General features: G+C 35.5%; 2 protein-coding genes and 1 long non-coding RNA gene across 3 annotated transcripts; 2 read left to right on the top strand and 1 right to left on the bottom strand.

The window, feature by feature from the left end:
- Nucleotides 1–63: 63 nt before the first annotated feature.
- mus301 (mutagen-sensitive 301) lies at nt 64–16,875 on the bottom strand. Its single transcript, XM_090110322.1, has 16 exons — nt 16,104–16,875; nt 15,449–15,627; nt 11,154–11,345; nt 10,880–10,961; nt 10,539–10,738; nt 6,200–6,345; nt 5,662–5,823; nt 4,934–5,103; nt 4,006–4,204; nt 3,491–3,645; nt 3,046–3,197; nt 2,682–2,777; nt 2,361–2,452; nt 1,743–1,944; nt 1,052–1,186; nt 64–180 (listed from the first exon to the last, which is right to left on the bottom strand). Exons 1-16 carry the CDS (start codon nt 16,783–16,785, stop codon nt 88–90), a joined length of 2,937 nt encoding a protein of 978 aa, XP_089966448.1. The 5' UTR covers nt 16,786–16,875; the 3' UTR covers nt 64–87.
- LOC149902607 (uncharacterized) lies at nt 6,968–8,208 on the top strand. The gene is made up of 2 exons (XR_016457543.1): nt 6,968–7,306; nt 7,944–8,208. It is a non-coding gene; the product is annotated as an uncharacterized LOC149902607 (long non-coding RNA).
- LOC149902606 (uncharacterized) lies at nt 8,836–10,319 on the top strand. Its single transcript, XM_090110352.1, has 2 exons — nt 8,836–9,708; nt 10,204–10,319. The coding sequence occupies exons 1-2, from the start codon at nt 9,039–9,041 to the stop codon at nt 10,305–10,307; spliced, it is 774 nt and encodes a 257-aa protein (XP_089966478.1). The 5' UTR covers nt 8,836–9,038; the 3' UTR covers nt 10,308–10,319.
- Nucleotides 16,876–17,318: the final 443 nt, after the last annotated feature.

Genomic DNA, 17,318 nt, shown 5'->3' with positions numbered 1-17,318 from the left:
AATAGAGTGATAAAAAAACAATTGTATTGAAAAAAAATATTTATTTACACAATACATTAGATAGTTGATTTAATATACATTATTGCCTCATATTATATTCAGTCTATCGTCCAACTTCAATTCTTCCATAACGTCTTCGGCTTCAGCACGCAAATTCTCCACTTTCTCAATCAACATCATCTGTGAAAAGATAATTTAACAATATTAAAATATTTTTTTCTTAAATGGACACAATTAGAATAATTATACAACTGTCTTTTAATAAAGAAGTAACTTTTAATAACTTTGGTATTAGCACTGTAATTTTTAAGAACAATAAAAATGCTCAGCATACGAAAAGTAATTGTGGTCCTTCGAGCCGGATCTTAGTAAATTTATGCATAAAAGATTAAAATGAATGGTAAGTTTTTGTTTCTTCATAACGAGGGTACTTTTAGGTAGTTAACTATTTTTATATTGAAGTGAAACTTCTTTAGGCGCGTAGAGAGTAACATTTCAAGGTCGCGTCGCAATACCGTCATGTCATCTTGCCAAAGAAGATTTATTTTTAAATTCAAAGACGATCAGTAAAGTTTTACAAATAAGAAGAAATAAACGTTCCTCTGCTGAACGTGGTACACGTAGCACGTGCCTGTGTGTGTACATGTGTTTACAATGTAGAAAATATAGGTGATAAAGTTATAAAAGAACACTCAATTAAAGTTATTTCACTTTCACGCAAATATTACTGAACCGATTACAATGAAATTTGGTATTTAGGTAGCTGAAGACCCATACTAAAACAGGCTACTTTTTATCCTGGAAATCCCAGAGGAAGGGGAAGGGGAGCTTTGGATTGGAACCCCCAGGGAAAACGAAAACGTGGCCGTCCAAAGCTAACTTGGCGTCGGACTGTCATCGCAGAGGCCAAGTGTATAGGAAAATGCTGGAGCGAAATAAAACATGCCGCCAAAAATCGAGATACATGGCGATGTACTGTTGACGCCCTTTGCCCCACCTAGGGTCCTTAGGATATTAAGTAGAAAGTAAGTAGTAAGTAGTATCCCCATACCCGTGCAGCGCTTATCAGATGTTTAGCAGCGGTGTGTGCGAGATGCGGCACGGATGCTGCGAGCTCCTCAGAGCTGGCCCGGGCTATTTGTTCCACGCGCCTGTATCCCGCGCGGTACAGTTGTAGTGCACGTGCCTGTTTGAATATTGCTAGTTATTTGTAGAAAATGTTGCAATATTGACGTGACAACGTCTTATAATTCGATAGAGCCGGCTGCACGCACTAAAAAACATGACTCATGCGGCGTTACCTCGCTCTGAGGCGTTCCATGTAAGGCTTGAAGTGCAAGCGAGAGCGCGGAACGAGCGACAAAGAAGCACAATCGGACGTTGTCACGTTCAAGTATCGTCAGTAAACAGACTTTACAGACAACCAATTTTTTTTGAGACTGATTTAAAGCTACATATCATAGGTTTCAAATGACAGCGAATTGTGGTGGTAAAAATATTTTTATTTTTGAAATAGAAATTGCGCTTTAGATAGAAGTTGAGCTTTAGGTAACAGCAATTGAAAAGAGTTACGAAATTAAGGAAAATTTTTCAAGCTCAGAAAGCTTCAAGCTTTTAAAAAACAAGTTTTAGCTTGCCACTTCTGATATTATAATACTAACAAAATAAACATCTTTTACAAATATATTAAGTTAACTAACCTTTACACTACTATTTAATATCAAAATATACCCAAAGCCTACCTTCTTAACCGCGGGCAGTTCCATAAGCTGTTCCAATTCCGGCACGGCACAGTTGCGCAAGCGCAGACCGAGCTCGTGGAACAGAGCGTGGAACTGCCAGAACGGTTCCACGCTCAGACACTCGCAGAGCCGCGCCGCGCTTGACGCGAGTGACGATGATGACGTCATCACCGATTGGACCAGACCACGGGACACGTTGTATCTGCGTGTAATGTGACAGTAGTTTACACAAAGTTACAGGATTTTTTGAACAGCTGCTAGAAAGAAATACATCCTGATCGAACGATTTAATTTTAAACTGAAAAATAGCTGAGAAAAAGATACACTCAAAAATAAAGTTTGCGTAAAAATAACCTGTGGTGTGATCTGTATAATATACTAACATTATAAAGCTGAAGAGTTTGTTTGTTTGTTTGTTTTAACGCGCTAATCTTAGGAAACTATTGGTCCCATTTGAAAAATTATTTCGGTGTTAGATATCCCATTTATCGAGGAAGGCTATAAGCTATACGCTAAGACCAACAAGAGCGGAGCCACGCGGGTGAATTCGCGAAGCGCAGTTAGTAATAACTAAAAATTAAAACCACAAATACACAAAAGAGTAACACGGACACTCACTTGTCAGCTACAACAGGAACAGGCGTTAACTTCCAGAGATCACGCAGCATTAACGCGAGATAGAATCTATTCAGTACTTGCTCCGATACATTCTGCAATATGGCTCAAAATCTTAATTCGTGGATAATTCAGTAAAATATGTGGAATTTTAAGGCGAAAGTAGAAAAGGCATATTTTTTGGAAAAAAATTCGCGTGCACAAACTCTTTTCATTTCCGAAAATTTGCCAGAGACAGATCAGACCATATTTTAGCATATTTATATTTATGTGAATAAACAATATTATATAAAACCTAAAGTAAATGACATCTAAGAAACATACCGTGATAGGTTTGCCGGTCATCATGCGTATCGCATTAACTTCAGTGATGCCCAATTTTCTTGCTGTTTGAGCTCCTTCGTCATCCAAGTCACAGTACTAAATGAAAAAACAATTGAAAATACACCTGTTTCCTAAACCACTTATTTTGCAAAATTCAGTCCTTCGAGGAATTTAATTGTCAATGTGTCGTTAAATAAGTATTCGAATATATTTTTTGAACAAATTGCAAGTTATTAATTTAACAAATTAGTAAAAATATGGTAAATGGTATGAATTAAGGAAGGATTAGCATCGTGAAGAAAGAGTCAAATAAAAAGTGAATTTTAAATCTACAAATACTCCTATGAATAAAGAAGATATTTACCAGTGAGTAATAATGCCTATAGTCTGGTCTGATGACAATTTCATGTGGAGTGACTAGATACAATAGATGCAAACTGCCCAGAAGCACTAGACCGCGAGAGGCTTGGTCTAGATCAGCTAATAACTGTCTAGCTATAGGCAGATCTAGACATCCTGCACAAAAGTGACGTATTTGAAGAAATATTCCAATTTCCAGCTACTGATGAGTGATTTCAAAATTATGGGAAAAGTTTTTCAAGAACAAAACGCATTAAAATTCTAGTGCACAGAATGCCAATATTTAGTCGGGACTCACTTAGTTCAGGATTTTGGTTAAATAAAAAAGTTAGATCGCTCGCTAGAAACACAAGAAAGCTTACAATTTCCAAACTTGTTTTGCTTTTGTAAGTTATTCACAACTCTTAGAATCAGCATCAGAATATTATCTAAATTAAAATGTATCTTACCTTTAATCGCAGCATTACCAAGTTTGCTAACAGCTAATTTAAATTCATTGTCTACTTCATTAACTGATGTAGATTTTTGGCCAACAAACTCTAAAGCCCCGCCTTTTATTAGGGCCAATATATTCTTTTTACATACTTCGTCTATATTGAGTGTTCTGGAACATTTTTTTTTATTATTTTAGAATGTTATACCGAAGCATATGTAATTGGTTGAAATTATTTGGGTAAAATAATTATTCTATTCCTGCCATTTCTGACCATTATAAACAAATATTTCATTTTTTATATTTGTTTTCCTTTCTCTTATTCATGCTATAATTTGTTTATATTAAATTGATCGTTTGCTAAGGAGGAGGTTCCTGACTGTTTTCGTTAACCCTGTGGGCAATAAATATGATTGTATCTATTGTATTTTAGTACTTATCCATCATAACAGTTAATATACATCCAAAAAGCATATTTGATCGTAATAACGTCAAAATAAAAATCCTGCCAAAGGAAAAATCCAAACTCACTGTTCCGTAACAGCCAATAAAGTATGTTCAAGCAGTGTCTTCAAAGTTCCCACATCAGTAGCAAGATTCAAAGCTACAGCACTCAATAGCAACCCCTCAATACTGTGAGCCAGTTGGCTGCGGACAGGTGGTAGACCACCAGCGAGCACAGCTCGGAGCCGGGGCCAGTCACGCTCGTCACAGATTATGATGCTTTCCCCTGGTGATTGGGATTATATGGTCAAGGTTGGGACAAAAGCTTGCGAAATGAAATTTGGGGTCGGATATGCTATATTCGATTATACAATGCAATTCTTAATAAATTTGAATGATTGGTTATAAAAAACTAACTTACAATAACTAGACTCAACATCAAGCAAATAATTGTCCGAAGCAAAACTCTGCCTGCACGTATATTAAGCAAAGTTTTCTAGTGAGCGATAATTTTTTAGCTCACTAGAAAACTTGATCATTATTACCACAAAATAAGGTGTTAACTTAAACAAATATTCTCCGGTCGAACTTTTTTGGATGATCTTTTAATAGTCGATTGTGCGATAAGTTGTTAATATAGCACGTCAATGATAAAGAAGGATTGTTAGAGAACCGGCTGGAACCAAAAAGTTCGAAGGTTTGATTGTTTTTTAAAGTGAAACTTTTATTACATCGTCTCAATCTTTTTGGTCTGTGTAGCGCATGTCGCGTGACGGTCAGCTGCCGAGTACTTAGGTATAAAGCAATGTTTGGAAAGTTTCACTTTTAGCGTGGTTTCATAAAACCACACAACATTTTTTTTTACATAAATCATCATAGACACTAAAATGAATGAAAGAGTGAACGAAGAACGATTATGATGATTTATGTAACGTAAAAAAAAACATTCAAAACAGAAAGTTTTCGTTACCACAGCATCGCATTCGCAATGTTCATTATGGTACATGTCACTCACCCACGCTACACTGCCCTTTCCTGCCCGCGCGGCCGACCATTTGCTTATACGCGGCCAAGCTGATCAGCTCGCGGCCGACCCGCGGCGCGCGCACGATCACGCGCCGCGCGGGCAGGTTCACACCCGCCGCTAGTGTGGACGTACAGCATAGTACTGATATCACACCCGAACTGAGAGAAATAAATGAACGTAGAACATTTGTGTTGTAGAGACTCATATCTGTATACCAAACAAAATCGCAAAAAAATATGAAAATATTTAGTAAACTATCGTGATTAAATGTAATCGCGACACCAATTAAATTAAAAATGAAATATAAATTAGAATGGCAAATCGTTGATATACATTAAAAATTAAAACGGGCCCAGAATAGAACCTTGTGGAACACCAATTTGGATAATTGTGTATGGTGAATTCTTATCGCTCAATGAAATTTTTGGATTCAGTTAGTTATGTAAGAAGCTATCATATTTACAGCAACATTTTTGATTCCATAAAAATTTTGTTTTCTTAATAACGTTTTGAGTTCAACAGAATCGAAAGCTTTAGAATAATCACAAAAAATATCCTTTGCATTTTGTTGATTTTCTCAAGCGTCTTAAAGTTACTCATTGAATAGTTTCGATGCTTTCTGCACTTCCATTAGTAGTTAAGGGTATTTGTGTGTCCCCTTGTGTGTGTGTGTGTATGTGTGCGTATGTATGTACATAATATATGCTCGCTCGCACCGAAAAGCCTGCTCGAGCAGCGCGCGTTCATCAGCCGCGAGCCCCGCGTGGTGGAAGGCGACGCCGGCGCGCGCGCACCGCACCAGCTCCGCGCACGCGCCCTCCGCCCCCAGCGCGCTCTGTAGGGATGCGCGCTCAGCGCTGCGGTGCTGCAGCATCTCGCTACAATGTACATATGTATTTTACGCTCAATGACCGAAAACGCTCATTGAGTGAAGATATAGCTCACCACGCATCGTGGTTAATTTAAAAGCTCCATGTTTAGTTGCGAAAAATTGTGTTATGGCTATAATGAAAACGCTTACGACACGTGACAGAGAAAGACCAAGTATGGAAATTCGTGGCGTAGCTTGCTTCGATCTAAACGTGTTGTGACAATAAAGAAAAGCCATGACGCCGGACGCCTTCTAAGCATTAATTCATGTCAAATATCAATATATAGAAACACACAGTATCAAATCCTGCTATAATATTTAATAATATAGTTAAGTATCTAAAGCCTAAGCAAAATTATCGATAAACATTGTTTGCCATTAACCTCCGTTGCATGCTACAAAGAAGCGCTGCAACGCTCTGACAATTCCTCTTCGTAGGGCAGAACAGTAAACAGCTGTCCCCGGGCACCACCTCGCTGACGAGACCCCCCACGAAGTCCGGGTCTAGCCTACTGCCAGCTTCTGTGTACTAAAACAATATAATATTGGATCTTACTTCTGATTATATTTTTCATCCATAGAACCAGTTGTAATGAAATGTGCCTTTGTTTCAACTAGTTATGATTAGGGAAAACGCGGTCAAAATAGAATATATGTAAGTACATAAATTAAAATAGAATAATATATGTATTATACTTTCTCAACAAAAGTACATTATAATTTAAAGTAATGTAAGGCCAAAGGATATTTTTGTTGATTTTCTGTTTAGTTGCATTAGGATTAGGTTATTAAGCGATAAAATTTTGTGAAACACGAGCCGGTCGGAGCCAGGTAGTATATAATTTAGAATCGGATTTAAAATCAAGCAGCCTGAATTTGAAGATACTGAAAGAATTTAGGGGCGTTGTTTGGCAATCTTCAAATAAATTTTAGCTGCCAGAATTACAAAATACAAAAAATACCTTTAATTTTGTCGACAATTTTGCAATTCGTGAAAGAAAACGATAATTAATTTGTTTAATATAATATTTCAAGCAGCTTGAAATTTTCACCGTAAACGGAAACGCAAATTCGTAAATTTTTAGCGGAAACGCAAACCGCTCTTCAATTTTCTCTTTGATTTTGAGGATTTTGACCTTTGGGCTCTTAGCCTTTGGGTCTTAGATTATACACCTATAGATGTAACCACTAAAATGACCTTCCTTGAAAGAGCGAGATCGTTAATTGTCAAACCCATGCAAAGAAACAGGACAGAATATATAGTTTTTGTCTTTGTCGACATGGCCGGTTTTATTGTTTGGCAAGAACAGATTGTGACAAACAAACTTGGCGTCTTTTGGATTTTTCTGTGATTGTGTGAATTTACAGTGTTTATTGCGTATAAAAATTGGATAATACAGAATATTTAGTGTACGTGCGATGGTGGGTTGCAGTGTTTTGGGTTGTAAAAGCCGGAGTGAGCGAAAAATTGAAGGAATAACATTTCACACGTAAGTAGGCGAAATTATCATTTCTTTCGTTATTACAACGCCAGATGATCACCGATTATGATGTTTTGTGATGAATTCAGTGATGTGATGCCAAGAATATTGAGTTGTGATACGTGTTTTCACTATCTTAAAATAAAATAACAATTAACGATGAACGGTTCAGGGTTGCCATAATGGCTACTTTAATTTACCCAAATAAATCATATTTCTTTATTGTCAGTACATACATACGATTCGAGGTCTTGTTTTGTGAAGAGAAAATAAAGATTATGATTATAATTAAAGATTATGATTGTTGGGTTTGCTTATCATGGTAGGTACTCATCCTACTTATATTATAAATTCGAGGGTTTGGATGTTTGTTTGTTACTCAATCACGCAATAACGTCTGGATGGATTTCAATGATATTTTGCACATGAGTAGTTTATTACCTGGATTAACACGCGGATGAAGTCGCGGGTAAAAGCTAGTACATAGTATAATAGTATAATATTTTTATTGAGAGGAAATTAATTCTTCTGTACGTAAACTTTAATTTTAGTTACATTTATTTAAGGGCTTTATTGTAGTTTATTTAACTTATTACTCAATAAAGATAAACTTTCGTAACATGCGAATAAAATCTTCTTTTTTCAGGTTTCCATCCAATATTGATAAAAAGAAATGGCTGGATGCCACTGGACGAGAAAATTGGCTGCCAACAAAATAATCAAAAATTTGTTCCATTCATTTTGATGATGATTCATTACTGTATAAAAATAAAATAAATTAAAAATAAATCATTCAAAGTATTGGTAACGAGAGGACAGTAGTGATTTCCGGTTTTCTACTCTTTTTTGTCAAGCTGTAGGTACTTATTTCATTATGTATATATATATAAATAATAAACACGTTTATGTTATAGACTGGTTTTATTTCATCATTGAACGTGTCGTGTGTGTTTTATGTCGTGTCGGTCGATAGATGTCTATCATTGAAGTATTATTAAAGAGAGGACACCACGAACAAAATCTGTGCAACAAGCGCGGCGAAGCGGGCCGGCTAGTGAGTCATACACTTTGTAGATATTCTGCCTCTTAATACTTATTAAAAAAATATGAATAAAATTATCAATTAAAACCAATCAATGTAACAAAAAAAAAATGGTCCGAGACGATTGACTCTAACTCGTGTTACAAATATGTAGTTTAAAAGCGATGCCCTCTCTAGTACGTAGTACGTGGTCAATGATGTCCATACAATTCTCCTTACCTACCTTACGGAGGTTTTATTAAAGTATTTCGGACGACTACGACATAAGAGTTACATTATTGAAGCTAGCATTTAAAATATGCAAATTCAGAATTTTTAGTTTGCGAAGTACTTACAGGTATTTATAAAGTCTGTTCGCGATCAAGTAAGATTCATAATATTTTTTACCTAATATGTGGGAACTGCCAACTTATTAGGCAACACCACAAAATTCTATTTCTGTTTCAAGTGCGGCCACGCCATGGTTACATCTATAGGTGTATAATCTAAGCTTTGGGTATTAGAATTGACATGACAGTGACATTTGACAGGTTTATTCATTCCGTTGATTTCAAAGTTTTGTTTACATACTTGAATGCGCTTCAGAGTTCAGTGTTCTTTATTTTTTGCTTTGACATACTATCTATTTGCGATTTTTTAAGACGGCTATATATGTTTGGACTTTGATTGGATTGCTTTTCTATACTACATTCGCATACTATGGACACTGATTGCACGCGATTACAGATTGTGATGGCACCATCTGAAAATAGTGGAAGTGCGTGTAAACCAGGTCCTGCTAGTTCAGGGCTTGTTAGAGGACCGGCAGTTGAGGATAACTTCGATGACGAGGGGCCTGTTATCCGTCGAAACCTCTATACCGAGGAAGTGATAATACAGTGGAATTTGGCGAGAGTCATAAAAAAATTGGGCACTAATGAGCAATGTGTGGCATTCGCTGAAGAACAAGGTCTAGTACTTTCTGAAAAACAATGTAGTAAACATCGCATTCCAATGAAAATTATGAAATCATCAAATAAATCATTTGGTACATGGTGTTGTTATAAACGTACTTGTAAAATGAAATCATCAAGAGTTTCGAGAAATAAAGGAACTTTTTTTGAAAATGCAAAAATAGATTTAGTACATGTGTTTTACTTATTATTTGCATACTCACGAAAATGGAATTGTAATACTGTAATTCTTGAAGATCCATACAAAGAAGTTAAACAACAGTGCTTAGGCCGAGTCACCATAAGTGATTGGTATAAACACTGCAGGGATACTGTTGCTATGTATCAAAAAGATAAAAATGAAGGAAATATTCATGTCCCAGAGAAGATTGTCCAGATTTTCGAATCAAAATTCGGCAAAAGGAAATACACCCGAGGTAATAGTTTTAATGCATTAACCATTAATTGCAACAATTTTGGTTAGGTTAGATCTCCATTTGTGTTAATCCAAAAAGGCGAGGCTGTGGTGGGTTTTATTAATTGCCTATGCTTTTGTACTAAGGGTAAAGGGCTGTCAGAAAACCTATTATTGTCTCATCTTTTAACATGTTGAATTAACCACCCCATTTTTTTATAAATATTGTTTTTAAAGTGAAACTTTTATTACATCGTCTCAAACTTTTTGGTCTGTGTAGCGCATGTTGCGTGTATCGCGGCTGCTGAGTAGGTATACCTACTCGGCAGCCGACCGTCACACGACATGCGCTACACAAAGCAGTGTTCGGAACCGTTCGAACAGTTTCACTTTTACCGTGGTTTCATAAAACCACACAACATTTTTTATTCTTATAAGATTATTTTTACACAAGTCAGTGAGTCCCAGTGAAGAGCAATAAAACAATTATTTTACAATTATACTGGCAATTTTTCAGATCATATTTTTGCATATTTGTGGAGGCAAAACAATATAAAATATAAAAAAGACGCCTTCATGGAGCTCATTAAAGCAATAAGACATGTTTACAAGTTAAATTAAATGAATTATCCAAATATTTGTGTTTTATTGTATAAATTTTATGTATTTTTAATAAGAGCATGAACAAAATATAATGAAGAATTGTTAAAATTCAAATTCAATATTAAAAAAACAAAAATTAATTAAAGTTGTCAGGATTTTAAAATCAACTCTATATACCAATAGTCACACAAAATAAACAACAAATCAATTTATTATGCAAATTTTTGTTCTATATTTATAATAACTTACATCAAAAGCCAGTTGCCGATCAGGTACTAACTCCATACCACCCTTATCCCATACAATCTTGTGCAACACATTGCCGAGTTTCACATATTCTGTGAGCTCCACAGGCCTGAAGTCACACTGGTATACTTCAGCTTGAAGGAACTGCGCCAAGTCTGGCAAGTTGCCTATTGTGGCACTCATGGCTACTATCTGAATACCTTCTGTGGAGATATTTTAATTTTATTATAAATGTGGGTAGTTCACAATTTTAATTTTTATAATTTTCTTTTAAGTCTATAGACAAGATAGCTAATATTTTGCTCAAGAACTAAATTAAATTAAATTTAAATTTTTCTACTTACTATTAGCAAATATTACTGTTGAAAGTAAGGTTTCTAGAGTACCACCTCTGCCTGGTTCGCCGATTAAGTGCAGTTCATCCACCTATGAATTAAACCAGGACATATTTATTGGAAATAATGGGGATTAAAAAAGAATATCCTAAATTAAAATAGCAAACATACAAACATATCATTAGAATTTCTTCAGCTTAATAATTTACCATCTACCTACCTTGAATTTCTATTTATGTGAGTTAATACAACTGAAAAAGTTTGAAATAACAATAAAACTCACCACAATTAAACCAATTTCTGTTAATCTATCCAACTCTATAAGGCTCCTGATCAATGCTAGACCCTTTTCGATTGTTGCTACATAAATACTATTTCTCTTTCTCCGTTTCTTTGGTGGCAAGTGTCCCTTTCCGGCTGCATACTCTTCTACTAAGAAGTCTAGTTGAATAGCAAATGGTGATAAGGACCATATCTGTAAAAAAAAAGACGTGTGGCACTCGGGGACTGCCGCGGTAAAGCTATTGCATAGCATGCCTTCAAGCCACACCTCCGTGCCCGACGGAGTGGGGAGCGTGAGGTTTTTTCGTTACGGAATTTCTGGATTCGGTTCCCGCGCTCAAGGCCCGCTATAGAAGCTATGCAATAGCTTAAAAATATATACATATAACAAAACTTAGCTGGAACAACCCTGTTTATATTTGAAACCAATATATGAAAATTGTTCATTTAAAACTTGTAGTATAAAGAAACTAATGGAATGATTACATTGTGCCTTGTGGCAATAAACATATTTTCCAATAATACTATATTTTCCAATATTACAGCTGTACGAATATAAACCTTAGCCACTACATATAAAGTCTATAATCCTATAGCAAAGTATTATTTAAATAAATACACTTTATTCAGCACCATGTAAATACAAGTAAAAAAAGAAACAGACAATATGACTATAAAGCTAAAAAGGCGGCCTTATCGCTACTAAGCGATTTCTACCAGGCAACCTATGGGTAGGATTTTTAATTATAAGAAAGAGGTGAAAAACAATAGGTGGTGCAGCAATGAAAATGAATTACAGTATATTTAAACCATATAACTACTTATATTATAAATACATAATAATATGTAATAAATATAATTTAAGAATACCTACTTATACATTATATACATATTAATATATACGTACACATAATATACAATACATACAATACATAATATATATACCTATACAATACAATTATTAAATAAAATATAAGGATACTAACAATTTATTTGGGAGAAGAAATGGTTGAAAACTAAATTTTTAAATATGTTCAGCGATTTCGCACGTCTGATTTCAATTGGCAGAGCGTTCCAAAGAAGTATCGACTGTATATGGAAGGATTTGTGGTAAAATTTTGATTTATGGGGAGGAATTTTCAATAGTAAATTGCCAGTGCAGCGCAGATTTAAATCAACATTCGAACGAAATTCAAATTTTTCTTTAAGGTAGACAGGGGCTTGAGGATAGAAAAGGATTTTGTACAAAGATGTAAGTATATGCATGTTGCGACGTAGACGTATGGGTAACCATTTGAGCCTCATACGGTATTCTGTGACGTGATCATACTTGCGGAGGCCAAATACGAATCTTATACAAACATTTTGCAGCCGTTCAAGTTTGTCCAATTGCAATTCAGTAAGGTCAGTATAGCAAATGTCGGAATAATCGAGGATGGGAAGGAGGAGGGACTGTGCAAGAGAAATTTTTGTTGGAATGGGTAAGAAATTCCGAATACGTCTTAACGAATGTGATGCAGCAAAAACCTTCTTACTCAGTTCGTTAATTTGTTTGTGCCAAGATAAAGTGCGGTCAAACATAACACCAAGATTTTTAACCGAATCACTTACCGGTATAATTGTGTTATCTACAGTAATAGGAGGAAGAATTGACCAGTCAATCCTCGAAATGAAACTGGGACTCCCGATGATAATAGATTGAGTCTTTGATGGATTGACTCCCAAACCGTATGATCTACTCCAAGCTACTATCGAGGCAAGATCCTTATTCATCAATCGAATAGCAGATGGTAAATCTTCGAGAGTTGAACGAGTATAGATTTGGAGATCATCTGCATACATATGTGAGAGCGAAGTAAGGGAAACAGTGATATTATTAATAAATATGGAAAAGAGGAGAGGAGAAAGGACGCCACCTTGTGGAACGCCAGCAGTGATGCTCGACCAAGTTGAGAAAGTACTATCAACTTTGATTCGTTGCTGACGCCCCAGCAAGTAACTTTGAAACCACGCAATCACCGTTGGAGATATGTTAATGGAGCGAAGCAAGCTCACTAGGATATCAAAGTCTACAGTGTTGAACGCGTTACTGAAATCCAGTAAGGTAAGAATAGTGAGCTGCTTGTCATCGATTCCCGCTCGAATATCGTCAGTGATCTTAGTGAGTGCAGTAGCCGTACTATGCCCAGGACGGAAGCCAGATTGACAAGGATTTAAGATGGAGTTTTTGTTGAGGAAACGGGTTAACTGTTCGTGGACTAAACGTTCCAGTGCTTTGGATAAGAAAGGGAGAATGGAGATTGGACGATAATCGGAAAAGGATGCAGGATGGATTTTTTTAGGTAAGGGTAGAACGTCTGCATTTTTCCAGGCATCCGGAAATATGCCAGAGGAGATGGAAGAGTTAAATATGAAAGTTATTACAGGTGTAAGGATATCAATAATAGGAAGGATCATACTGCGGCTAATACAATCACCACCAACGGCTTTAGAAGAAATCGATGAAATGCTCTTCTTAACATCACAATCGGAGAATTGCCTGAAATGGAACGGTTGATAATTAGGAGTTTGATAAGAAGAAAGATTATTTAAAGTTTGTGATTTATGATTTGAATCGAAGTTAACAAGATTTTTTGTGAAATGTTGGTTCATCTGATCGATATTGATGTTATTTGGAAGAGAAGGCTGCTGTTGTTTATCAACTCCTAAGGATTTTAGAAATTTCCAAACCTTGGCCGTGTCGCCGTCCTCGACTGAATTATAGATATGGCGCCGCTGAGCATCTCTACATAGTGTATTGCAGTGATTCCTAATCTTATTGTATTTGTCCCGGTTAGCAGGAGAGTTGTTTGATCTTAATTTTGCTTTAGCCCTATTTTTAGAATTTATTATCGATTTAATGTCGTCAGTTAGCCATGGAGCTGGTAAGTGTTTAACTTTTACCCGTTTGACAGGAGCATGATGGTCATATAAATTCACCAGTAAAGAATTAAACACATTTACCATTTCATTTACGTCACTTGCATCGTACACAAGACTCCAGTCAATCTTGCACGCATCCTGATTCAGTCTATCAAGATCCATTCCAGCAAAATTTCTCTGCAAGAGGATTTGAGGTTTTACTTTAGGAGCACGCAGTTTATAGGATAGGAAGAGGAGATCATGGTAGGAGAAAGCTTCCGCGGGATATTGACCATGTTTACAGACAAGGGTAGGATTTGAAACAAGGATTAAGTCTAATAGGGAGGGAGAACTGTTTGGGAAGTAATGAGTAGGATCTAGAGGCAGTATGTGGAGATTAAAAGAATCGACAATTGAGACAAACCTTTTAGCACGCGAATCATCTTTAACCAGGCAAGTATTAAAATCACCCATAAGTATTATGTGGTCATAGGATGGTACAAAATTCTCCAGCAATTGATCAAATGACGCAAAATAGTCCACATGCATCGAAGGACTATAAAATACTCCTAAGAGCATTTTGGTGTGAGAAAGGGATATCTCGACAAGGAGATGCTCAGGAGCATCAGGAGGAGGGGGTTGACAGGAAGAACTAATAATTGAGAAAGGAATATGGGAACGCAGGTAGATTGCTACACCACCACCCGTTCTTCCAATACGGTCGTTGCGTATTAGTCGAAAGCCGGGTATGGAGTAGCAGGAAGATGGGAGTGTGGGCTTTAACCAGGATTCGGATATCAGTATTGCATGGATATTGGGATTGGATTCAAAGGATAGTAAAAGATCTGGATAATGCGCTGGGATACTTTGTGCGTTTATATGAACGACATTGAAATTTTTAGAAAAATCGGTGAAGTTGTTTATGAGTAAAGATTGTAGAGATGGGTGCGATACACTTTGGAAGCTATCATTCGTACTGCTGCTTGAATCGGACGATAACGCTGAGACAAAACTATCATTATTAGAGTCAGACATAAAAATAAAAGTTGATAAATAAATTATTGTAATAAATAATAATAAATAACAATACCTATAAAAATAATCAAAATAATAAATACAAATATATGTGATATATAAGCAATTATACCAAAAACAATCTATCAGTTTATCCTTTACCCATCAGTTACCTTTAACATTAGATAGTATGGTAATAAGTAATAACATTACATAACTATTAAAAAAGAAAAACAACAATAATATTATATTAAAAAACACTGCTTACAGCTAATCAACTAATATTCAAAAATGCACGTATCTATGATAAAAAAAAAACTTGTGACGTTTTTAGTCATTTGTTTGTGACGTATTTAGTCATTTTTACAATATAAATATTACCTTCTCCTGAACTATAGCTACAAAGGGCAAGATAAACAGTACATTCTTCTTCTGAACTAACACTTCTCGTAACATAAGCACTTCTGCTACTAATGTCTTGCCTCCACTTGTTGGCAGAGCATAAATTAAGTTACGTCTCTCTTTTATTGCATTTAGATTGAGACACTCTTCTTGCCAATCTGAATAATTGAGAGAAGGACAATATTCATTTTATCACAATTATTATAAATACCTATATACCTAATCCATACTAATATTATAAATGCGAAAGTAACTCTGTCTGTCTGTCTGTTACTCAATCACGCCTTAACTACTGAACCAATTTGCATGAAATTTGGTAGAGAGATATTTTGATACCCGAGAAAGGACATAGGCTACTTTTTACCCCGGGAAAAAGGATAGGTTTTATCCCGGAAATCCCACGGGAATGGGTACTATGCGGGTTTTTCTTTGACTGCGCGGGCGAAGCTGCGGGTGGAAAGCTAGTGTATAATATAACAAAAATAAATATTAATGTGGAAGAAATTTTTCCTGTCTTAGATGCCCAAAAGCTTATGAAAGCTTGACAATAAATAAATTTACTAACTGAATCAAATTGGACAAAAGAGATAGAGTTAACAAAACTACAATAAAAAAGAAACATGATTGAATTTACCATAAAATTGTTCAATATTTCTATATGATTTAAAAAGTCCTTTTGTAATCATTGGGAGTCCATAAAAATCATCACTAATTCCTTTATTTACATTTGGTTGAGGTAATTCTTTTTCTCTAGCATGTTTATCATTGATTATACCACTTTCTCTTATATCAAGCAAAAACGAATCCTTCTCATCAAAAAATGAATCATTTTGGCAAATAGTTTGATTTATCTCATTAAAAGTTTTTTCGATTTCATCCTGATAATTTTCATTCTTTGGTAATTCTTGGACACAATTTAAAAATGATTTTGCTTGAAATGAATCATTAAATACTTCGTCAACAATTGTGCTAACCGACGCCGCATCATTTTTAGGGCTTTTGGTTTCTTGAAACGATTTCCAACTGCTTAGATTATGAAAAATATTGCACGTCTCTAATATGCCGGGCGAGCATGGTATATCGCTACTAATTGAACTATTACTCTCTGAATCACACAAATACTCCACTTGATTGCATGGTAACGGCGGCGAATCACAATTTTCCTTAACTCTAGAATTGATTTGTAAATGTTTCGGTGTATTTAACTTGATATTTTCGATACTTAGTTGGGACAACCGCACATTCCTTCTAATTCCAAGACGACGTCTTTTCGGTGTTGATGGGGATGCTGAAAGTATTTTATTCCGAGAATTCATTTTTATAATACATCACTAAATAATAAAACTATATAAAGAAAATAGTCCCGTGTCAGTTCATTTTTGTGAAATAATTTAAATGTAAACAACTTTGAAGTTTGAAAACAAACAGATGTCACGTGGATTTGACATTAAAGCAGAGCATTAAAGTGACAAATGACAATCAAGTTTTTTTTTTAACAGTGGTTTTAATAGGTACAAGGCAATTAGTTATAGATGCTTTAACATTTTTTAAATAAAAAAACGGTTAAATTATTATTTACAGGGCGCTTAGTCTGCGTTATCAAAGGAAATTTCTGTACATATGAGATAATTCTTCGTTGGGACGTGAAAGAAAGACAAACTTTCGTCTTGTGCCTGCATGACCATGACTGACCAGTCAGTCGGACACATTTGCATTTAAGCTTAGATCATTAAGTAGTTACTTAATGATCTAAGCATTTAAGTGACTTGGATCCTTGTATATTCTCCGGTCTAGGTAGTGGTCTGTCTTTATCATCGTAACTCACAAATGGAGGAATTTGATAATAGCT

The sequence above is a fragment of the Colias eurytheme genome, chromosome 15 (genome assembly GCF_061535395.1).
Source record: "Colias eurytheme isolate Ceu_HAF_F1 chromosome 15, ilColEury1 Martin Lab GWU primary, whole genome shotgun sequence".
Taxonomy (NCBI): domain Eukaryota; kingdom Metazoa; phylum Arthropoda; class Insecta; order Lepidoptera; family Pieridae; genus Colias; species Colias eurytheme.
Note: the sequence above shows the minus strand (reverse complement) of the source record. Positions and strands in the feature narration are given on the sequence as shown.

What these genes read in the sequence shown, in the direction of transcription:
- mus301 (XM_090110322.1), bottom strand. Translation starts at nt 16,785, where the DNA reads ATGAATTCTCGGAATAAAATACTTTCAGCATCCCCATCAACACCGAAA. An exon ending in CAGAAATTGGTTTAATTGTG is followed by an intron (nt 10,962 to 11,153) that starts GTGAGTTTTATT and finishes TTTAATTCATAG; the next exon opens with GTGGATGAACTGCACTTAAT. An exon ending in CTGCTCGAGCAGGCTTTTCG is followed by an intron (nt 5,104 to 5,661) that starts GTGCGAGCGAGC and finishes TATTTCTCTCAG; the next exon opens with TTCGGGTGTGATATCAGTAC.
- LOC149902606 (XM_090110352.1), top strand. Translation starts at nt 9,039, where the DNA reads ATGGACACTGATTGCACGCGATTACAGATTGTGATGGCACCATCTGAA. An exon ending in CAAAAGGAAATACACCCGAG is followed by an intron (nt 9,709 to 10,203) that starts GTAATAGTTTTA and finishes GCAATTTTTCAG; the next exon opens with ATCATATTTTTGCATATTTG.